At 45.9% G+C, this 17334-nt stretch overlaps 1 protein-coding gene across 3 annotated transcripts; it reads right to left on the bottom strand.

Moving 5' to 3' along the window:
• Positions 1-958: 958 nt before the first annotated feature.
• LOC131262090 (vigilin) lies at positions 959-12355 on the bottom strand. 3 transcript variants are annotated; one of them, XM_058264010.1, is made up of 4 exons: positions 12316-12355; positions 10542-10622; positions 4529-6868; positions 959-3800 (listed from the first exon to the last, which is right to left on the bottom strand). In XM_058264010.1, the coding sequence occupies exons 3-4, from the start codon at positions 6792-6794 to the stop codon at positions 2170-2172; spliced, it is 3897 nt and encodes a 1298-aa protein (XP_058119993.1). In that variant the 5' UTR covers positions 6795-6868; positions 10542-10622; positions 12316-12355; the 3' UTR covers positions 959-2169. The 3 variants fall into 3 exon arrangements, with proteins under 3 accessions (XP_058119993.1, XP_058119994.1, XP_058119995.1); XM_058264011.1 differs by lacking the exon at positions 12316-12355 and adding an exon at positions 11905-12011; XM_058264012.1 differs by lacking the exon at positions 12316-12355 and adding an exon at positions 11869-11980.
• Between the last annotated feature and the right edge of the window lie 4979 nt (positions 12356-17334).

The following is a 17334-nucleotide window of genomic DNA, read 5'->3' as shown; positions in this document are numbered from 1 at the left end:
CACACGATCTGCAGGCTTGAGCTAGGCAGGGAGTGTGGCCACATCTGTGTGTATACGCTTTCCTCAACAACGGGCCCCGGAATTAGCAGGGATGACTTTTGTTACACTCGTTACGCTACTTAAATGGTATGTTTTAACGGTCAACTGATTGCTTTTAGAAGAGGGTTTTAGCTGGTTTCTGTTTTCCCATCGATAGGTTTTTGCTTTAGAAACGATATGGTGGATGGGAAACTTAGGCATGGAAAAAACCACAGTCCACATTCGACATTCAAACTCACGCAAAGTGGAAGGGTGTGTGTTGGTAACAATAAACAAGGGAAATAAAAGATAGAATACTAGAAAGAAGGACACAGAGAACACATTTTCATAGGCGAAGATGTGTGCACGCGAAAAACTTGTAGTAACTTGCAGGGAAACAAATCATAAGCGGTCGCTCGACATTTTAACAACCCATCGAAGCACACAACCAAAAGAAACGAAAGAGTTGACAAAATGGTACGGTTGTACTTGGATCAAACATTACTACAGTACGATCGAACGGTTCCACCTTTTAGAGTGAGAGCGGTTCGTTCGCCATCAGTGCCTAAATTCTAAATGTTCCGATACATATTCGTTAGAGAAAGGTCAAATTTACGCGAAGCAAAGTCGTTCAACACGGGGACTATCCATTCCTTCCGTGTTGCGTCCAAGATGATTCATCCAGTTCAAGTGTCCATTTCCGTTTTCGCTGCATACTTCGTTTTCCATGGTATCTTTTTATGATTGACTTACACTTGGGGGGTAAACAAATGTTCAAGAGAAAAAAAAAAACAAAAACCGTTAGAATCTTTCCTTGGGGTGACCAACGGAGCCTGATTGTTCACAAAACACTCATGCAGAAATTCCAAAATGGTTTTAACAGAACAAAACAAAACAAAACAAATAATAAAAATACATCAAACAACAAGACAAGGGTTACTAGGTTTTGGTAGAAAAGTTCCACTATTGTTTAGTTTCCACGAATGAATCTAACAGATTGAAAGGAAAAGAAACAAAAAAACAATCGTACAAGACTCGTTCGTAGTACGCCAAAGTAAAACATTATTTGTATGAAGTAGATAAACTCTCGCATTGCATCCACTTGCCCTTTCGTTATGCTTTCCTTTTCGCTATCTTCATTATCTCCTCTGTTCTACATTATCTTCTCTATGTTTCAGTGGAGTTGTTCGCACTTTCTGCGTTCCATGAACATCTCTATTACTCATCTCTTTTTCGCCTGGTGGTAAGCAGTGTGTGTTCTACTATTGTTTTAACAATGGCGCAGTCGGCCTTTCGAAGATTATTTCAACTGCTTTTGAGCTTAAAAATGACCACTGCGAATAATGGAACAAGCATTATTAGATTGATTTAGGTTGTTCTCAACTACATAATCCACTTCTCAACCCTCTTGTTTCCCATCGTTTTCCTCTCCTGCATTATTTACATTAATCAACGGTCGTGTCGTCGTCGTGCTCTAGTGCTTGCGTCAAAAAAAAAGAAGAAAAACAGAAAAATGCAACACTCTTATACTATCTGTCTCAGTCCCGTTTGCCTTTTGTCCAGGTTTCAGTTGTGTTCCTAGCTGCGTCAGTTACGAGTCGATCCGATTAGGAAGTCAATTCCGGAGTGTGGCAATAGGGCAGAGGGTATCAGAATCGAGTTGGAAACTCGGCTTCTGGTCCAAGGGTCTGTGGTGGATGAGGGGTTTACAGTTCGAGGGTGGTGTGTTACAAGGAATATCATTACTAGGACGACTGATCGACACGAAAAACGTTGACTCTTTCGCAACATACACACTAAAACACGCACTTTCTCCTTCTCTAGCTTCCATTCTCTAATGCCTGCAAAAAACCACCTCCGCTTGAGCTCTGGCCGGTAATATAATGTGGACCTTTATCGTATGCGCCTTTCCGGTGTTGTTCCTACGTGTGTGTGTATTGGGAAGTTTCGCTTAAGGATCGAGATATTGTAATATTTTCGTGCAAGTTCTGAATTGCATTTATAAAGCACCCCCTTCTTCTTCTACTACTACATGCGCTGCGCGGTTCCCTTTTCATTTCGATTTATTTGTCTGTGTTTTTGCGGTCGAAATCATTATCAGCCAAGCTGCTCTTACGTTTGCGTCACACTGAACTGAACTCGCCATCGTCTCTAATGCTTGGCGTTCCAGGCCGAATTGATCGGTCCCTGGGAGGACGAGTCGGCATTTCCGGCACCCGGTCCACCGAGCCCACCGAAGTCGGGGAAGTCCTCGAGCGACTGAGTGTTGGGGGTCTTGCGCTCCCACGGTGCACCGCTGACGACGAAGCCCTGCTTGTTGGCGTGCTGCTGCTGGTTGCTCATCGAGTCCTCCATCAGCTGCGAGAAGGTGGTCGGTGCCGACGGGGCCGCGGTTACGTCCTGCAGATACTCTTCCTCCAGATTGAGCAGGTAATCGCGGCATGCTTCCACGTTATCGGGCGTTCCGGCGAGCACAACGAGCGATTTGTCCGGGTCCTCCATGCGCGGGAAGTTCACCTCGACACCGAACTGCTCCTTGATTTCACGCAGCCGCTTACCGCGGAAGCCAATGAAGCGACGGTGCACGCGCTCGTCGATCCGGATCTCCTCCTTATATACTGAGCTAAGCGAGTCAACCATGCCGAGAATCTCGTCACGCGCTGCCAGCGCCTTCTCCTCGTAGCCCTGGATCGTGATGATGCTGTTCTGTGGATCGTCCTGCTTCGGGAAGGAGATCTGCACACCGTGGTTCGCGCGAATCTTGTTGATGACCACGCCGCGGCGGCCGATGATCTTCTGATGGTAGGCCGGGTCCACCTCGACCTTGATCTCGAACGAGCGCAGCTCGCGATCCTTGCGATCTTCCTCGAGCTTCTTGATGCGCTCGGCAATCGCTACCTTCGCATCGGCGATGGCCGTCTTCGTACCCGTCACCTTGATGATGTCGAGCTTCTTGTCCTGCGGCGACATCTCAATGTGCACATCGTACGCGTTCATCAGCTCCTTCACGTCCCGTCCCTTCTGACCGATCAGCGAGCGATGCAGATCGAACGGTACGCTGATTTCCTCCGTCTCCGGTACCAGCGCCAGCAACGCTTCCTTCGCCGCCTCACACTTCTCCTTGTTACCACTGATGCGAATCAAATCCGACGCACGATGCACCGGTTCGGCCGTCACCGATGCCGGCGGGGTCGCTTCACCGTTGCCATTCACCGCAGCCGGCTCGGCGGCACCAGCATCGCCCTCGACTCCGGCAACACCGGCGTTGCTTCCGCCATTCTCAGTTGTGGGGGCCCATTCGTCGACGGTGGGTGCAACCATGTGCTGAGCGGAAACACGCTCCGGGAACTTGATGTTGACGCCGAACTCGGAGGTGATGCCCTGCACCTTGAAGCCACCGCGACCCATCACGATGCGATGGTGTTGGGCGGGAATGTAGCACTCGATCGTCACCATCGACTCGAGCTCGCTGACGATCTCGAGGATGCGCTGCTTGGCCGCCTCGATGCAGTCCTTCGGGCCCTTCAGCGTGACGCGGTCGTTGCGCTCGTCACGTTCGCGCGGGAACGAAATCGACATGCCGCCGCACTCCTCCTCGATGCGCTTCAGCACCTTGCCCCGCATGGAAACGAAGTGCTTGTGGTACTTCGGATCCACGGTGATCTCGTCGTCGACGATGTTGTCGATGTTCTTGATGATCGCCTCCAGCTCGGTCTTTGCCTCCTCGACGTTCTCCTTCTTGCCGATGATCGTGATCACTTCATTGTCCTGATCGTTGACACCTGAGAAGAAAAAATAAATATAAAGTAATCTTGTAATCTTCATAATCAGATCAATACGATAGGACTCGTTCCCACGAACTACAATGCCATAAATACAGAAAAACATATTTACTTGGTAATTATTTTTAGTTAAAGCTTTGCACTTGGTATGCTCCATTTTCTTTTTAAAATACACCTTAAGCTTATTAGGAAGGTTATAATTTGAAAAAGGGCTCGGAAAAGTCCGGCCCGCGTCAAATCCAGCCTGCCAGATGATTTCATCCGTACCGCAAGAAAGTTTTAGTGCAACATACGAAAAAAAGCTCAAATTATGTCTGATTTGTTCACGACTTGTTATTTTATTAAAAATTTACATTAAAATGATGAGAATTTTTTGAAGTATAATTAAAGAAATTAGTTTGCAGAACAATGAGTCAAAATTTATATGATGGAAAAGTACAAAATTAACCGAAAGTGGTCGAAATAGTTTAAAGTAAAATTTTCAAATATTTTATCTCATTCCACTGTAACTGTAGCTGTTTTGTAGTTATTTCGAAAATTGGTACTTCATTTAAAAAGGATTTGCTTAAGACATCTGGACCGCACATTCGTGTCTCTTTGTCATCATCAGGAAACGTTGTTATCTTGTTAACTACCGAAAAAAGTTATTCTTGTTTATCTCGATCCGAATTCAAAATGGTAGAGCGATTGTAAATACCGAAACTTGTTAAGCAAACCCTGGTACTTACCTGGGAAAATCACACGAGCACCCGTCTTGTCACGGATCTTCTTGATGGAAGCGCCATTCTTTCCGATCAGGAATTTGTGGTGTTGCGGCTTGGCACGAATCTGGACCGAGTACGAGGACAACTCCATCTCGCCCGATAGCTCCAGCAGCTGCTGCTTAGCGCGCTCAACGTCGTCCTTCGGGCCGCGCACCACTACCTTGTCGCTCTTGGAGTCCGAGCTGGGGAACTTGATCGAAACACCGCCGCACTCCTCCATGATCGAATTGATCAGTATACCGCCGGTCCCGATCAGCGAAATGTGATGCTTCGCCGGGATGACCAACTCCTCCGTCACGATGTTCGCCATCTCGTTCTGGATCTTCTGGATACGCTCGCGTGCCTCCTTGACGTTCTCGCGCTTTCCGGTGATGAGGATTACCTCGTTCTCGTTGTCCTCGGCCGGCAGGTCGATCTTGGTCTGCGTCTCGTCGCGGATCTTTTTGATGTTCGCACCACCCTTACCGATGATATACTTGTGGAACTGCTTAAAGATCGGCACCTCCATCACGAACGAGTTCTTCTGCAGTTCCTTCACGTACTGCGTGAGGTACTTGTGGCAACGGTCGACATCCTCCTTCGGGCCACGGATTTTCACGATGTCCGACTTGTCGTTCGGGCCCGGAAACACGATCTGCACTTGGTTGTGCTTCTCACGGATCTCCCGGATCGATTCACCCTTCGCACCGATGATCGTCTTGAACAGCCGGTGGTCGATTATGATCGACTCCTCCTTCTCGTTCTCCCACTTGGCGATCTTCTCCAGCAGCTCTTGTTGCGCCTTGGCCACGCCCTCGGCAGGGCCCTCGATGCGAATCGGCTTGGCGTCCTTCTCGTCGATGTTGATCTGCACATCGTACTCCTCCTTCATGCGGTTGATGTTCGAGCCCGCCTTGCCGATGATGTGCTTGCAGTGCACCGGATCGACCGACATCTCGGCGAATGTGAGCCGCCCAGTCAGATCGTTGACCATCTTCTGCAGCTCCTCCGACGCAATCTCGACCTGCTCCGGTGGTCCATCGATCTTGATTTTATCCTCGCTGAACTCGACGTGCACGTTCGGGTGCTGCACGGAGAACTCCTTGATGTGGCCGCCCTCCCGTCCAATGATGTACTTGTGAATCCAGTGCGGGCACTCCAACACGGTCGTGCGGATCGAGTGCGCCTTCTGGTACACAACGCTCAGCGCGTTGCCCAGCTTGTCCTGCGGGCCGCGCAGCGTGATCGTGTCACTCGGCGAATCGCTCGGCGGCATCTCCACCGACACGCCCGTCATTTGCAGGATCTCCTGGATGGTGCTACCGCGTGGCCCATACACGTACTTGTGCTGCGCCCGCGACACCTCCACTGCCACCGAGGTGCACTTCTTCTCCATCTCCTTGTAGATCGCCTCGATGCGCGCCTTGGCCGCCAGCACGCCCTCCTTCTCGCCGGTGATCATGATTTCGTCCTTCTGCACCGACTGCGGCGGGATATTGATCTTGGCGCCGGTTTCCTCCATCATCTTCTGTAGGTTCTCATTGTACGGGCCGAGCACGAACGGATGGTAGATTTTCGGTACGTCGAACCGCTCGAACGCCTTGCGCGACTGCTCGTCCGACATCGTGCGGATCTCGTGTTCCGCCTTCTCGATGCCCTCCTTCGTGCCAAGGATGGTGATCGTGTCCGACTCCTCGCTGATGCGCGGCACGTTGATCTTAGTAGCGGTGGTACGCTCCAGCTCGCGCAGCCGCTCGCCCTTCTTGCCGAGGATCCAGCGGTGGTGCTCGCGCGGCACGCTGATCGTCTTGCTCGCCTGCGTCTGGAAGTGCACCAGAATCTTGCGGCGCGCCTCCATCACCTCGCTCAGCTTACCGGTCACCAAGAACGTCAGCGACTGGTCCTTGCCGCTCGAGATCTCGATGTGCGCGTTCGTTTCCTTCATGATCACCTGGCACGTGCGCAGCGACTCGCCCTCGCCGAACTTGTCCGAGTCGTACTTGCGCTCGCCGGACGGCACAATAAACACCTGCGTAACGATCGAGCTGCCGACGCGCATGCTCTGTGCGGCCGGCGACAGGGCATTGTTGAACCGCGGCGGCTCGCTCTCCGGAAGGGCCGGGAACAGATCGTCGTAGCAGGGCGTGGTGGCCGGGGCCGGGGCCGAGCTGGCGCCTGGCGCAACGACATTGTTCTCATAGGTCATGTTTCCGGACTCCATTGCTCCCATTACGGTGGTCGAATCCTCCATCGTTACTGCCTGCCTGCTTGTTATTACTGCTTGGAAAGAAAAGTCCTATTTCGTTGCAAGTCTTTACAGTACAACTAAACGCATCGAAACCACCATACGACGAAGACGTACCGGAAATGGGAAAAAAGAAAATAATAGATAAATTAAGTATATGCTCCGAATTGATGATATATTAAGAACAGTAGATCGTCGCTTATCCAGGGTGTTTGGTACCGGGCGGTCCCCAGATAATCGAACTTTCATGCAAATGAATGTCTATTAATCTGGAATTTGCTAATAAAATTCAACACCGCGATCAGTTGCGGACCCACGGATAATCCATCAGCCGGTTAATCCGGCCCCAAATAATCTACGTTCGACTGTATTGAAACGTTGAAACGAATTAGTAACTTAAAAATGTGTAAGACTGACCATCCCCCGACGAGTTACAGATACACGCCACGTGGCAGCCTATTACTATTTGCCGACGATATTCTGTCACATATTCTGCTTCCTCCCAAAACACAACGGAGACCCGCAGAGCTCGCGTTCAAAATAGTGCGTTACGTATGCAATGGGGTCTGTGTTCCGAGGGGTTGTTTTTTGAGACACACACACAAGCCCAAGATCAAGCTTCATACTGTGAGCTAAAGATTGGGCAAAGATGGTGCGTAGCGTACATCCGTGTTATCGGGTTGCTCGCGTTCTTTTCTATAGACAGAAAAATAGAGAGAGAGAGATAGGGAGAGTTTTCATTCCACCCAACGGATCGTGGTTGCATGCAGATGCAGATCATCTTAGGCGTTCCGCGGGTTTGTTGGTGCGGGTTTTTCCAAGTACAGATGGAATGTAGAACATACTCGCGTATGCACCCGAGCGAAAAGGGCAATCTTACATACACATACACAAGCATACGGAAGCAGCTCTGCGCGATGCTTTGGGTTGTGGGCCACTGGGAGGGAAAACATTAAGAAATGCAGTTACTCCGCCGCTTCGGATGGGGCTACAGAGATGGAGGAGGGGCAGTTTATCGTCAACCCGGGCGAAACCGGTGGGCGATGAACTAGGAACTGGTTTTAGAACGAGCATACGAAGTGGAGAAGAACGGTGTACAGAAAGGCATGCTCCAAAGTGTGTTCCTTTCTATCATCCTCCACTCGCTCGCCGTTTCCAACCTGTTTCTGTTCGTCGTTGGTTTTGATTTGGCTGCTGTTATTTTTTTTTTAATTCAGAACACGTTCTTCCCTTTTCCAATGGTACATTCTTCCCTGGTCGTTTATTTCTTCGTCAAATCAGACGACAAGTGTGTAGACCATTTTCAATCGCATTTTCTTTAATTAATTTTTTATTTAAATTTATACTTAAAAGTATTACCATGTTCTTGCAACAAACGGAATGAAATTACTTTGGAAGTGACATTGCTGTTTGTGACGGTACGATCATGATATTACAGGAAGAAGAGATACGCACGTAAGAGCTATTGGATTTGGATTCCTCTCAACCTAACCAGCATCTTTCTTACTAGGTGTGGATTTTTTTCCGGGAGAACTACAACCGCACTTGTGTTACGAATTTGTTTAAACAGGTTGGATTAGGTGGCCTTTCTTGAGATTGAATTGAAGAGTATGAGACGGTCTATTAGATGTTCGACAAGGAAGGAAGGTTCATCATCGCTTTGGTGGTCGCTTGGATTATCAATTTTTTGTTTTGCGATACACTTCCACCATTTTGTACACATCGCAACATTGTCTGCGTCGCAAGAGATTACTTAACGGGGAGGTCACTGAAGATAAGTAGTGATCGCCATTCGGTATCACGCGGCGTAATGTTTCCTGACGTACATTGGAGCAAGGTTATTCATAGCAATGCAGCAGCAAGTGTACCAAATGAAAACAGAAAATACTGCATTAACCAACAACCGACGAGAAAATCATCGTACGCTTGAGGGTAGGAAAGCGGGGACATATGAGGGCAGTGGTGGAGGGTTACAGCAGGATTGATTGTTGCTCCGTGCGTGGCAATGGAGAGTAACTGTTAAGCAATCGGCTCTGGATGCTGATAAGCCGGGAGGAGCCAAGCCAATCAACCGGTCGTCCAGTTGTCGGTGGGCAACTGGGCAAGCGCCCACCGGGGCAACCCGACGACGATGCGGGTTTGTTGATAGTGCTTCGAACTCTCCCGTGTGCCGGGTGGATGGATGGCGATGACGATGACGATTGTTCAGCAAATCGTGCCCGGTCATTATCAATCGGTTGCCGAGGGGACGTGTTCCACACCCTCGGAGGAAAGGTACTGCTTTTGCCTTAGAAACTAAGAAGATGATGGTTCGTCGGTTGATTCCCGAGCACGGCTCACTCCTTTCGGGTTCTTCAGACAAACCACTGTCAACGTGGCAGACGTGAAACGTTGAGTATGTTTTCTCTCGCTCGACTTTTCCTATGACCAAACAGTGCTAGAAATTGTCGGAGAATAAACATTGGGCGGTACAGCATAGATCTACCAAAGGGCCAATTGTAGATGTTGCATTCTTCACATGGCATTCGCTTGGAATCCTAACGGTAAATGAACGACGACGCATGGAAGCATGAAGAGAAAATCGGCAAACAACAGCAACGGTGTTTCAGGTGATGTTTTGATTCAACCCCTGGGGCGGCACGAAAGGAAAACGGACACACAGTGCACGTTATCAGCACACCCCAAACCTATCGACGTGTCATTTTGCGTAGTGTTCCGTGGCGTACTTTTGCCCTTTTAACTCCGTTATTGGCATTGAATTGGCATAGGAATTACCACGTAGATGAGCAGTGGATGTTTTCATCTTAAAAACAAACAACTTTCAAATGCTACGTTCTACGATTGTGCGCCGGATGACTTCGCCGAAATGACAATTGCGACGCAGAATCGTCTCCGCACTTGCATAGGCGAATCGGGGGGTGTGGGGGTGTGTTGTGGCCGGTCATGGAGGGCATGTGTTGACGCGACCGCAGAAGGACGGTCGACGACCTACAACCTAACCAACCACCGTGACACGACTTGCCCGGACAATGTTTGGCTGTTGCTGACTATGCTCATCGTCCGGAGAAGTCTTTCGGCAGGTTCACAGAATGTGCCTACCTTGAAGAAAATTAGGCCAACATTAGGGTTCCTTCGTGCGAACCTGGAAAAGAGCACACGTCGGCAGATTTCATACCGCCACAACAGTATTGCACCAACACGTACACACACACGCACGGCACACGCACGCACACTTGCATTGGCGGTGAAACAATCTCCGGACACAATCTCTCTAGCAACCGGTGCTGCATTACTATGGTGTTAGTTGTGCGCGGATGATCATCGATACACACACGCACACACTTTTCTTCTATGCTGCGGGGCACATCTTGATTTTTTCTCGTCATTTAGGTTTCGCTGCAGCGCACAAGAAACGCCGCTCCATCTTTAGCTATCAGCAGCGGGTTCCTTTATTGTCTTCATGCGAAACGTCACGCGATTTTATGAAAGCTTAAGGTGGCGCCTGCTTGGACTTCACGGCGCGAGAAAGACCGTATGCGATGAAGCTGACCTCTGTACTCCCCCGGGAGGGTTTGGAGTGGGAGTTTTTTCACTGTCCTTAATGTTTTCCCTAGTTTTAAGCGAGTTACAAACGTGGTATCCCCAACCGGCATCAGCGAGCACACGCACCGTTATCCACCAATGGCGTATTGAAAGAAATGTAGTTACGTTTTACCAGACTGAAAACTCTAACCTAAGGAGAAAGATACTTACTGTACTGCGTATGCCAAAGATCCGGGATTAGAGCGGGGTTGTTCTCGTTAGAGACTCCAGTTTGATGCACTTGGCTTTGACCTTTAGGTCGGCGATGGCGCGTTGCGGGAGCGATGGACGAAATGATGCGTTCACACAGTAAAACACGAGGAAATTACGGTTGCCATATGACGACCGGTAGAAAGGCGTAAAAAATACAGAAACGAAGGAAATATAATTAGTTAAACCCTTAGTCGAGGGAATCCAAATTTTCATCAAACAATTATTTCACTCCACTAGTACACAGCACCGTGCTTGTTTGTGTTTTAATGTTTCGGGAAGGTGCATTCAATCATTTACAACCGTGTGTGACTTTCACTACAAAAACTGGGGCGATTGCATGGGATTGCTGTTGTTGAAAATGGGCTAATGTTCCATTTTTCTAGAACGCTAAGGTTACTGAGACTGACTGTACTATACTGACAGCTATCAAATGTGGCGATTGTTCACATCCTTTCGCAAGGAAGGAAGAACGACGACAACAACAACAGCAAACACCGAAAGGATATCAAAACACAAACAAGAGCCATCTCTTTTTTCCTCCACCTGCCAACCGTGTTGACCGGCTTTTCACTGTGTAACACGACTAGAAGCGGGAGGGGGGTGGGGCACCAGCGGAAGGGTGGTGTATTAGAACACATACGCGGAAACCGTATCCGGCGGAATGTTCGCGCGAGTGAGCAGACGGCAACAATGAGCGTGCGAGCGAGCGCGTGAGATGAGAGAGCCGGCGGAAAGAGAAATGACCACGTTTTTCGCTACGAAGGTACAACGCCGGGAGGGAATTCTAAACAGGACCTGGGCCGCGAATATTTACCAGTGGCAGTTTATTTGCTTAGTATTTCGTTCAGACATGGACCAATCCCGTTCGCGTTACAACTAGGACAATAGAAAGAAGTTTTCTTGAACTATCTCTGCACCAGCTCAGATGGGCAATAAATTACACTTTCACATGTGATTGCAAATTCCGACCGGCGGGGGAACAAGAGAATCCTTCCTTAATGTTAGCTGATTGTTATCGAAAACATTCAAAAAGCTACAATATTTCTCCATCTAGCGCACTTGATCAAGATCGCCATCAATTGCGACATTCGGACTTCCCGACGTGCGAGTGACACGCGCACAGAAAGAAAGGGAGAAGGCGAGCGCTCGAGCAGAGAAAGCGAGAAAGGGATAAGGTGCTGAACTAGCAGCAGCACCAGAAGCAGCAGCAATATGGTGCTGCGGTATGACGACCCCGCAGCAATCAGGAGGACGATCAGACGGGAATCGAAGAACTAGAACGCACGGTTTCACACACGCAGCAACGCAGGGGATGGCTAACTTCGTAAAACCGGATTCGATCGAGCGACAGAACGGTGTGTTCCCGGTCGGTGTGACGCGTCCGCCCGTCGAGATGGCCGAACCGGATTTTAGTTCCGCACACTGGGGACAATGCTGGGCGAAAGAAGGAACCCGTGCATGGTTGGTATGGTTGCCCGCTGCTATGCGGATAAGACAGTCTCCCCCGGTGGGATGCATTTACCAAATCAAATTCTACACATTCACACACACACACGATATGCGCCCGACGACACGGATTTTTACCGGCCCTATATTTTCACGGTGGCTGGTGAGGAGGAAATAAGAATGACGAGATCCTACTTGGTGATCCTGGTCCGAAAATAGGATTCCAAAAGGCAAACACACGGCGCACAAGGAGCGAATAATGCGATAAATTACTGTTCCTACCGACCAGTTCAGTGCGACTGTCGAAGTGATTTGCTTTCGTCGACGTTTTTGACACGGTGGAACAGAAATGGCTGCGCTGTGCAGGTCTCGTCATAAACGTCTGTGGGACGGATGACGTCACGGTTCAAAATTACGTAGCAACATCTTGCTTTACACTTGCAGAACATGATAAAATACTGGGAGAGCATTATTGTTACATTTTTAATATATTACTATCTGGGTTTGCAATGACATATTGCGATTTTTTATTCAGAAAATTTAATCCGCAGGACAAGCAAATCCTTGGCTATCGATGAACCCAGTTCCTGATAACGGTGATTAGTCCGGGGTTTTTCATTCGATTTTAAACGTGAACGAACTACAGGCAACTTGGACAGAACTGTTTATATGTCCTTGTTACTTATCGTTACAATTCCTCACTAAATCCGGAATGAACGGGCTTTAGCTATATGATTGATCCCCCAAATATTGCCTTTTTTAAATGGAACTACGATTCCAACCGTTCCATTATATCGTATTCATTTCCATCACTAGGTTTCAAGCGAACTGTCAGATTAAAGGTTCGTCGATTAAATATCACTTTCATCGATTATTATATCATGGCTAGAGTTGGGCGTTATTAATCTTGAGGCGAGATTTATTCCGATGAATCTTTAAATCAAGATCCGTTTAGATTGATTCATGAATCTTTCTACCAAGATTCATTCAGATTAATTCATTTATCTTTGGGTATTATTATAACAATACAGTGATAATCATTTCAAAATCTTGTTTAAAAAATTCGGGAATGATTCACGAATCTTGAAAATTGTTTAATTGGCGTTGAACAAGAGCCAGGAAAGGTGGTTTTCCTTTTGCGTTGTTTGCGATTCATGAATCGCTCATTCAAATATCAACTTATCAGGAAAGATTCATTCGAGCTCATTATTCACAATATGAATTATTCGACTCTAGCCAGGAACTGTCGTTGTAGCAAATAAAGATGGTGTGTAAACAGTACTGTTGTGCCTTATGAATTTTGACGAGATTAATTCATATGAATCTTTCACTAAAGATTCATTCAGACGGATTCATGAATCTTTTGAGATTCGAATCTTCAAATATGTATGAACCTTTCGAAACCTTAATGAATCTTGATGAATTTTTCATGAATCCACCACGAATCTCAATGATTCTTTCATTAGCGTGGAACATGCGACCAAAAACAAATGGGTCCATCTACTAAATTTATGCTCATCGCTCTTCATCAGTCTCTCATTGCAAGATTCACGAATCTCAAAAATGCAAAGAATCATTCAGATTCATGAATTTGAATCTGAATTACACAACTCTAGTAAACAGAGATTTATTTTCAACGCCCGCCAATATTTGGAAATATTTCAAACAGGATATGTTTTGGAAAAGTTTCACTTTTTCAAAAGCAGCGGTCTGGTTTAGATTTGTAAAATAAATTTAGATTGCACGTGGTTTGTTGGAATATAAAAAATAAAGGCGGTACGATTTGTTGTGAATGATAGGCATACATAAATATACTTACTTAAGCGGCGCTACAATCGATGAGCGGTTTCGGCGCCACACTGGTCTAATTCCATATCCCGGCTTTACTGGCAGATTCGGCCTACCACGCCTCCTAACTCCTTGAGAACACCCTAAAAGGACTTTACGGGCTGGGTCGTACGGTGCCATTCTCATGACATGATCAGCCCACCGGAGCCTGGCAAGTCTAATTCGCTTTATGACAGTGAGGTCTCCGTACAGCTCGTAGAGCTCTTCGTTATATTGGCTCCTCTATTGTCCCTCCTCACATACGGGGCCAAAAATCCTCCTGAGCATTTTCCTCTCGAACACGGCTAAGAAGGTTTCGTCAGATTTGATACATAAATATACAAAAATTAATTATGATAGCAAGCATAAACAATTTTTTTTCGGTTTCGTATTCTAAGTAGTCCTTGGACGATAAGTTTACATTCAAATAACCAGTAATTATAACGGCAGTGTAAAATTTTGAAATGTGAGAGTGTCTACAATTAATGAAAGGTTTGCAGATTCCAAAATTTCAAAGATTCTGGCAATGTTTGTTCGTGGTTGTGACTATTAATTGAGCAATTTTTGAGCATAAGTTGATTAACAATTGTGTCCTACAATTTGGTTAAAATTAAATATTAAACAGTTTTGGGAACTTTTTTCATTGGGTTTTGAGTTGCTGTTTGGATCTTTCAGATTGGCTTGCCACTATTTCGTCAGAGAATATTCTCAGTAAAGCAACCGATAGGGAAATAATTGAGAAACAGACATCTTCTTTACTGTTCAATTGCAGCCAGGTGTCTTTTCTCATATTCATGGAGCAGAAGATGAAAGATATGAGGCATTTCAGTTGCTAGCGCTCGCAATACTTGCTACAATAAAATACAATATATTTGTTAGGCAGAGGCGGATGTACCTATGAGCGGACTGAGCGGCCGCGGGGGCCCCGAGCTTAAAGGGGCCCCGTGATGAAAACCTCAGATCGCAAAAATAACTACCGATTTTATTTATTCTCGCAGTGGTATACATATTTGATCAAAGTTATTACAGATGTACTTTGATATTGCTTAACCGTTGTTAATTTTCACCTAAAACCTTGTCATAATATGTTTTCATGAATCTTCTTTCTCATCTAATAATGTCCGTTTGACTTAAAATGCTATCAATTTACGTTCTACTAGTAAAAGTTTGCATTGTTATCCTTTTGAATTGTTTTCGTCATCGCTGTTAAAATTGATAAAAAGATTTGATAATTTGAGGGCGATTTAAAAAATCCTATTGCGATTTAGCACACATAAAAAACATCTGTGAAAAGGGATCTACATTTGCATTTACTTAAAAAAAAGAAAAACATGACATTTATCGCAGAAATTTTTTAAAATGAATAGTTTTCAATAGGTCGGTTTGGTTTAGGATGTGGAGATCATAATTAACAGAATGAATAAAATTATTAGCTTGTTCAGATTGCTTAATTCAAAGTGATTATTTTCAGATAATGAAGAGCTAATATATGATTTCATAAAATAAATAAATTGTGCGAAAGGAAACGTAAGTTACCTATTGTTGTTTGTTACCTATATTGTTGAATTTAATTATTTATTTTAGATTCTTTGAATCAATATTTACTATAAGATATGTGACGCAGTTATGGATAATAACGAAAAGATGTGTAGAATTTATACCTATAAAAAAACATAGAGACTATATGCTGAAAATATGTATAAAGGATTGCAAGCTGTTGTAAATCATGAGTCCAATTTTGGTCATAGGTATAGAAACATTTAGAGCACTCGAAATGTCTGGAGGGCCCCGTTTATCCAACCGCTTGGGGCCCCCGAACGGATTGATCCGCTTCTGTTGTTAGGGAATGAGCTTGTCTTCTTTTCAGTGCGCCTTTCTCGCATTTCAAATAACCATATTCTCACGAAGTGTTTTTATGTTAACCGAAGGGAATAAGGCTTTGAAGATGACACAATATATATACCTGTTAGGGAAAAGGAATCTTCAGAGAGACAGTAAACAAGCAGTTCCTTATTGTGCCTTGTTTTCATTGAGAAACCTTAGAGGGGAGAACAGCAAATATCTGCATGGTTTTCGTATGGAGTATTTGGTTGTTTCATGTGATATAAATAAGCATAATTTTGTTAACGTTACAGTGAAGTGTTTATTAAACATTGAGTAGCCAAACAAAAGAATGGTAATTAAACATCGTCGCTGAATTAAATTCAATTGTATGCGTTATGCATCTAAACGATGTATGCAATGGACAATCGAGAACAAAAATCTATCTCTAATTTGTCCACCATTCAGTCGAGGCAAAAGGTTTGTGAAGTAACATTGACAATCAGGCAGAATTTTGGCCGTCGAGCTAGAGTGCCGTAGGGATCAATCACGATAGTATTTTTTGTACGAATGTTTTCTCCATGGACCTTGCATTCGTAAAAATTGGGCATTCTTTCGAAGCAAACACTGGGTGGGGAAATCTGTGAATAATTTGAGCGAACAAAACTGAACACATTCCTTTATTTGAGCGTGCTACACGTTACGTTGAAAAGGGTCCTCAAACAAATTGTCATCGTGTTTTCATGTGCTGGGGAAATTAAACGAAAAGCAAACATGTTTTATAAATATTTGTGGACCCTTACACGAGTTTTCCCGGAATGACGATTCAAATATGCCACTATTTGGGACTAATTTTAAAAGCTGACCAAAACGAGCCATACGAAGCAATCATAGCAACCGGGCGCCTCCATCGATGTGAGGAAAAAGAGTTTTCCGTTGCGTCAAGTTCTTCTTCTCTTCTATTAACCACGCGATTCTACGGTGATGGCTCTTTTAGTCAGTCTCCGTGCTTAGTTGCTTTGTGTCGATTTTGGTTTGATTTATCGGACTGTTTTTCCTGCTTTCGCATTCGCTTCAGGTGACTGGTGACATTTCCATCCACTTGATCGCTAAGACCGGTAGTGGGAAGTGTCTTTGCACTCCGTTTGTGCATCGTTGGTTTTGAAACCACCGGAGTGGTTAGTTTCGAAGCCTTCGCCTGCCGGTGGCCAACGGTAGTTGACGGTGGTTTGTCTCCTTTGAGGATTTGACGCTTTATTTTCTCGCTACTTTCCGCCTTCGAAGCTGTGTGAGAGGTTTGGTTTGCCATTTTTGTTGCGTTGTCAGTTTTCTTAAAACGTTTCGATTTGTCTCCCTTCGCGAATGGCACCGTTTGATCGTCTTCGATGTTGTACCTTTTTGTAGTCGTCATTTTCCTATGCTTCAGTCTACCTTGCGTTTGTGTTTGCTTCCGTTGCTCTGTCCCCTTGGTACCCGAGTTATTTGTTCTCGTTCTGGAGACGACTTTTCGCTTCTTTAGCTTCTCCGGCTTTGCAGCGTTTTCTTTAGTGCGTTTTGCATTCAAATTAAGCCGATTGGCAACAATGGTGCTGGGCGTTGTGTGAGCTGCCGTGGACCGCAGGGGAATGAAAGGGATGGAGGTGGTAGTGGGAATAAA

This window comes from Anopheles coustani, chromosome 2, assembly GCF_943734705.1.
Source record: "Anopheles coustani chromosome 2, idAnoCousDA_361_x.2, whole genome shotgun sequence".
Lineage (NCBI taxonomy): Eukaryota > Metazoa > Arthropoda > Insecta > Diptera > Culicidae > Anopheles > Anopheles coustani.
This window is presented reverse-complemented; position numbering and strand designations above follow the sequence as displayed.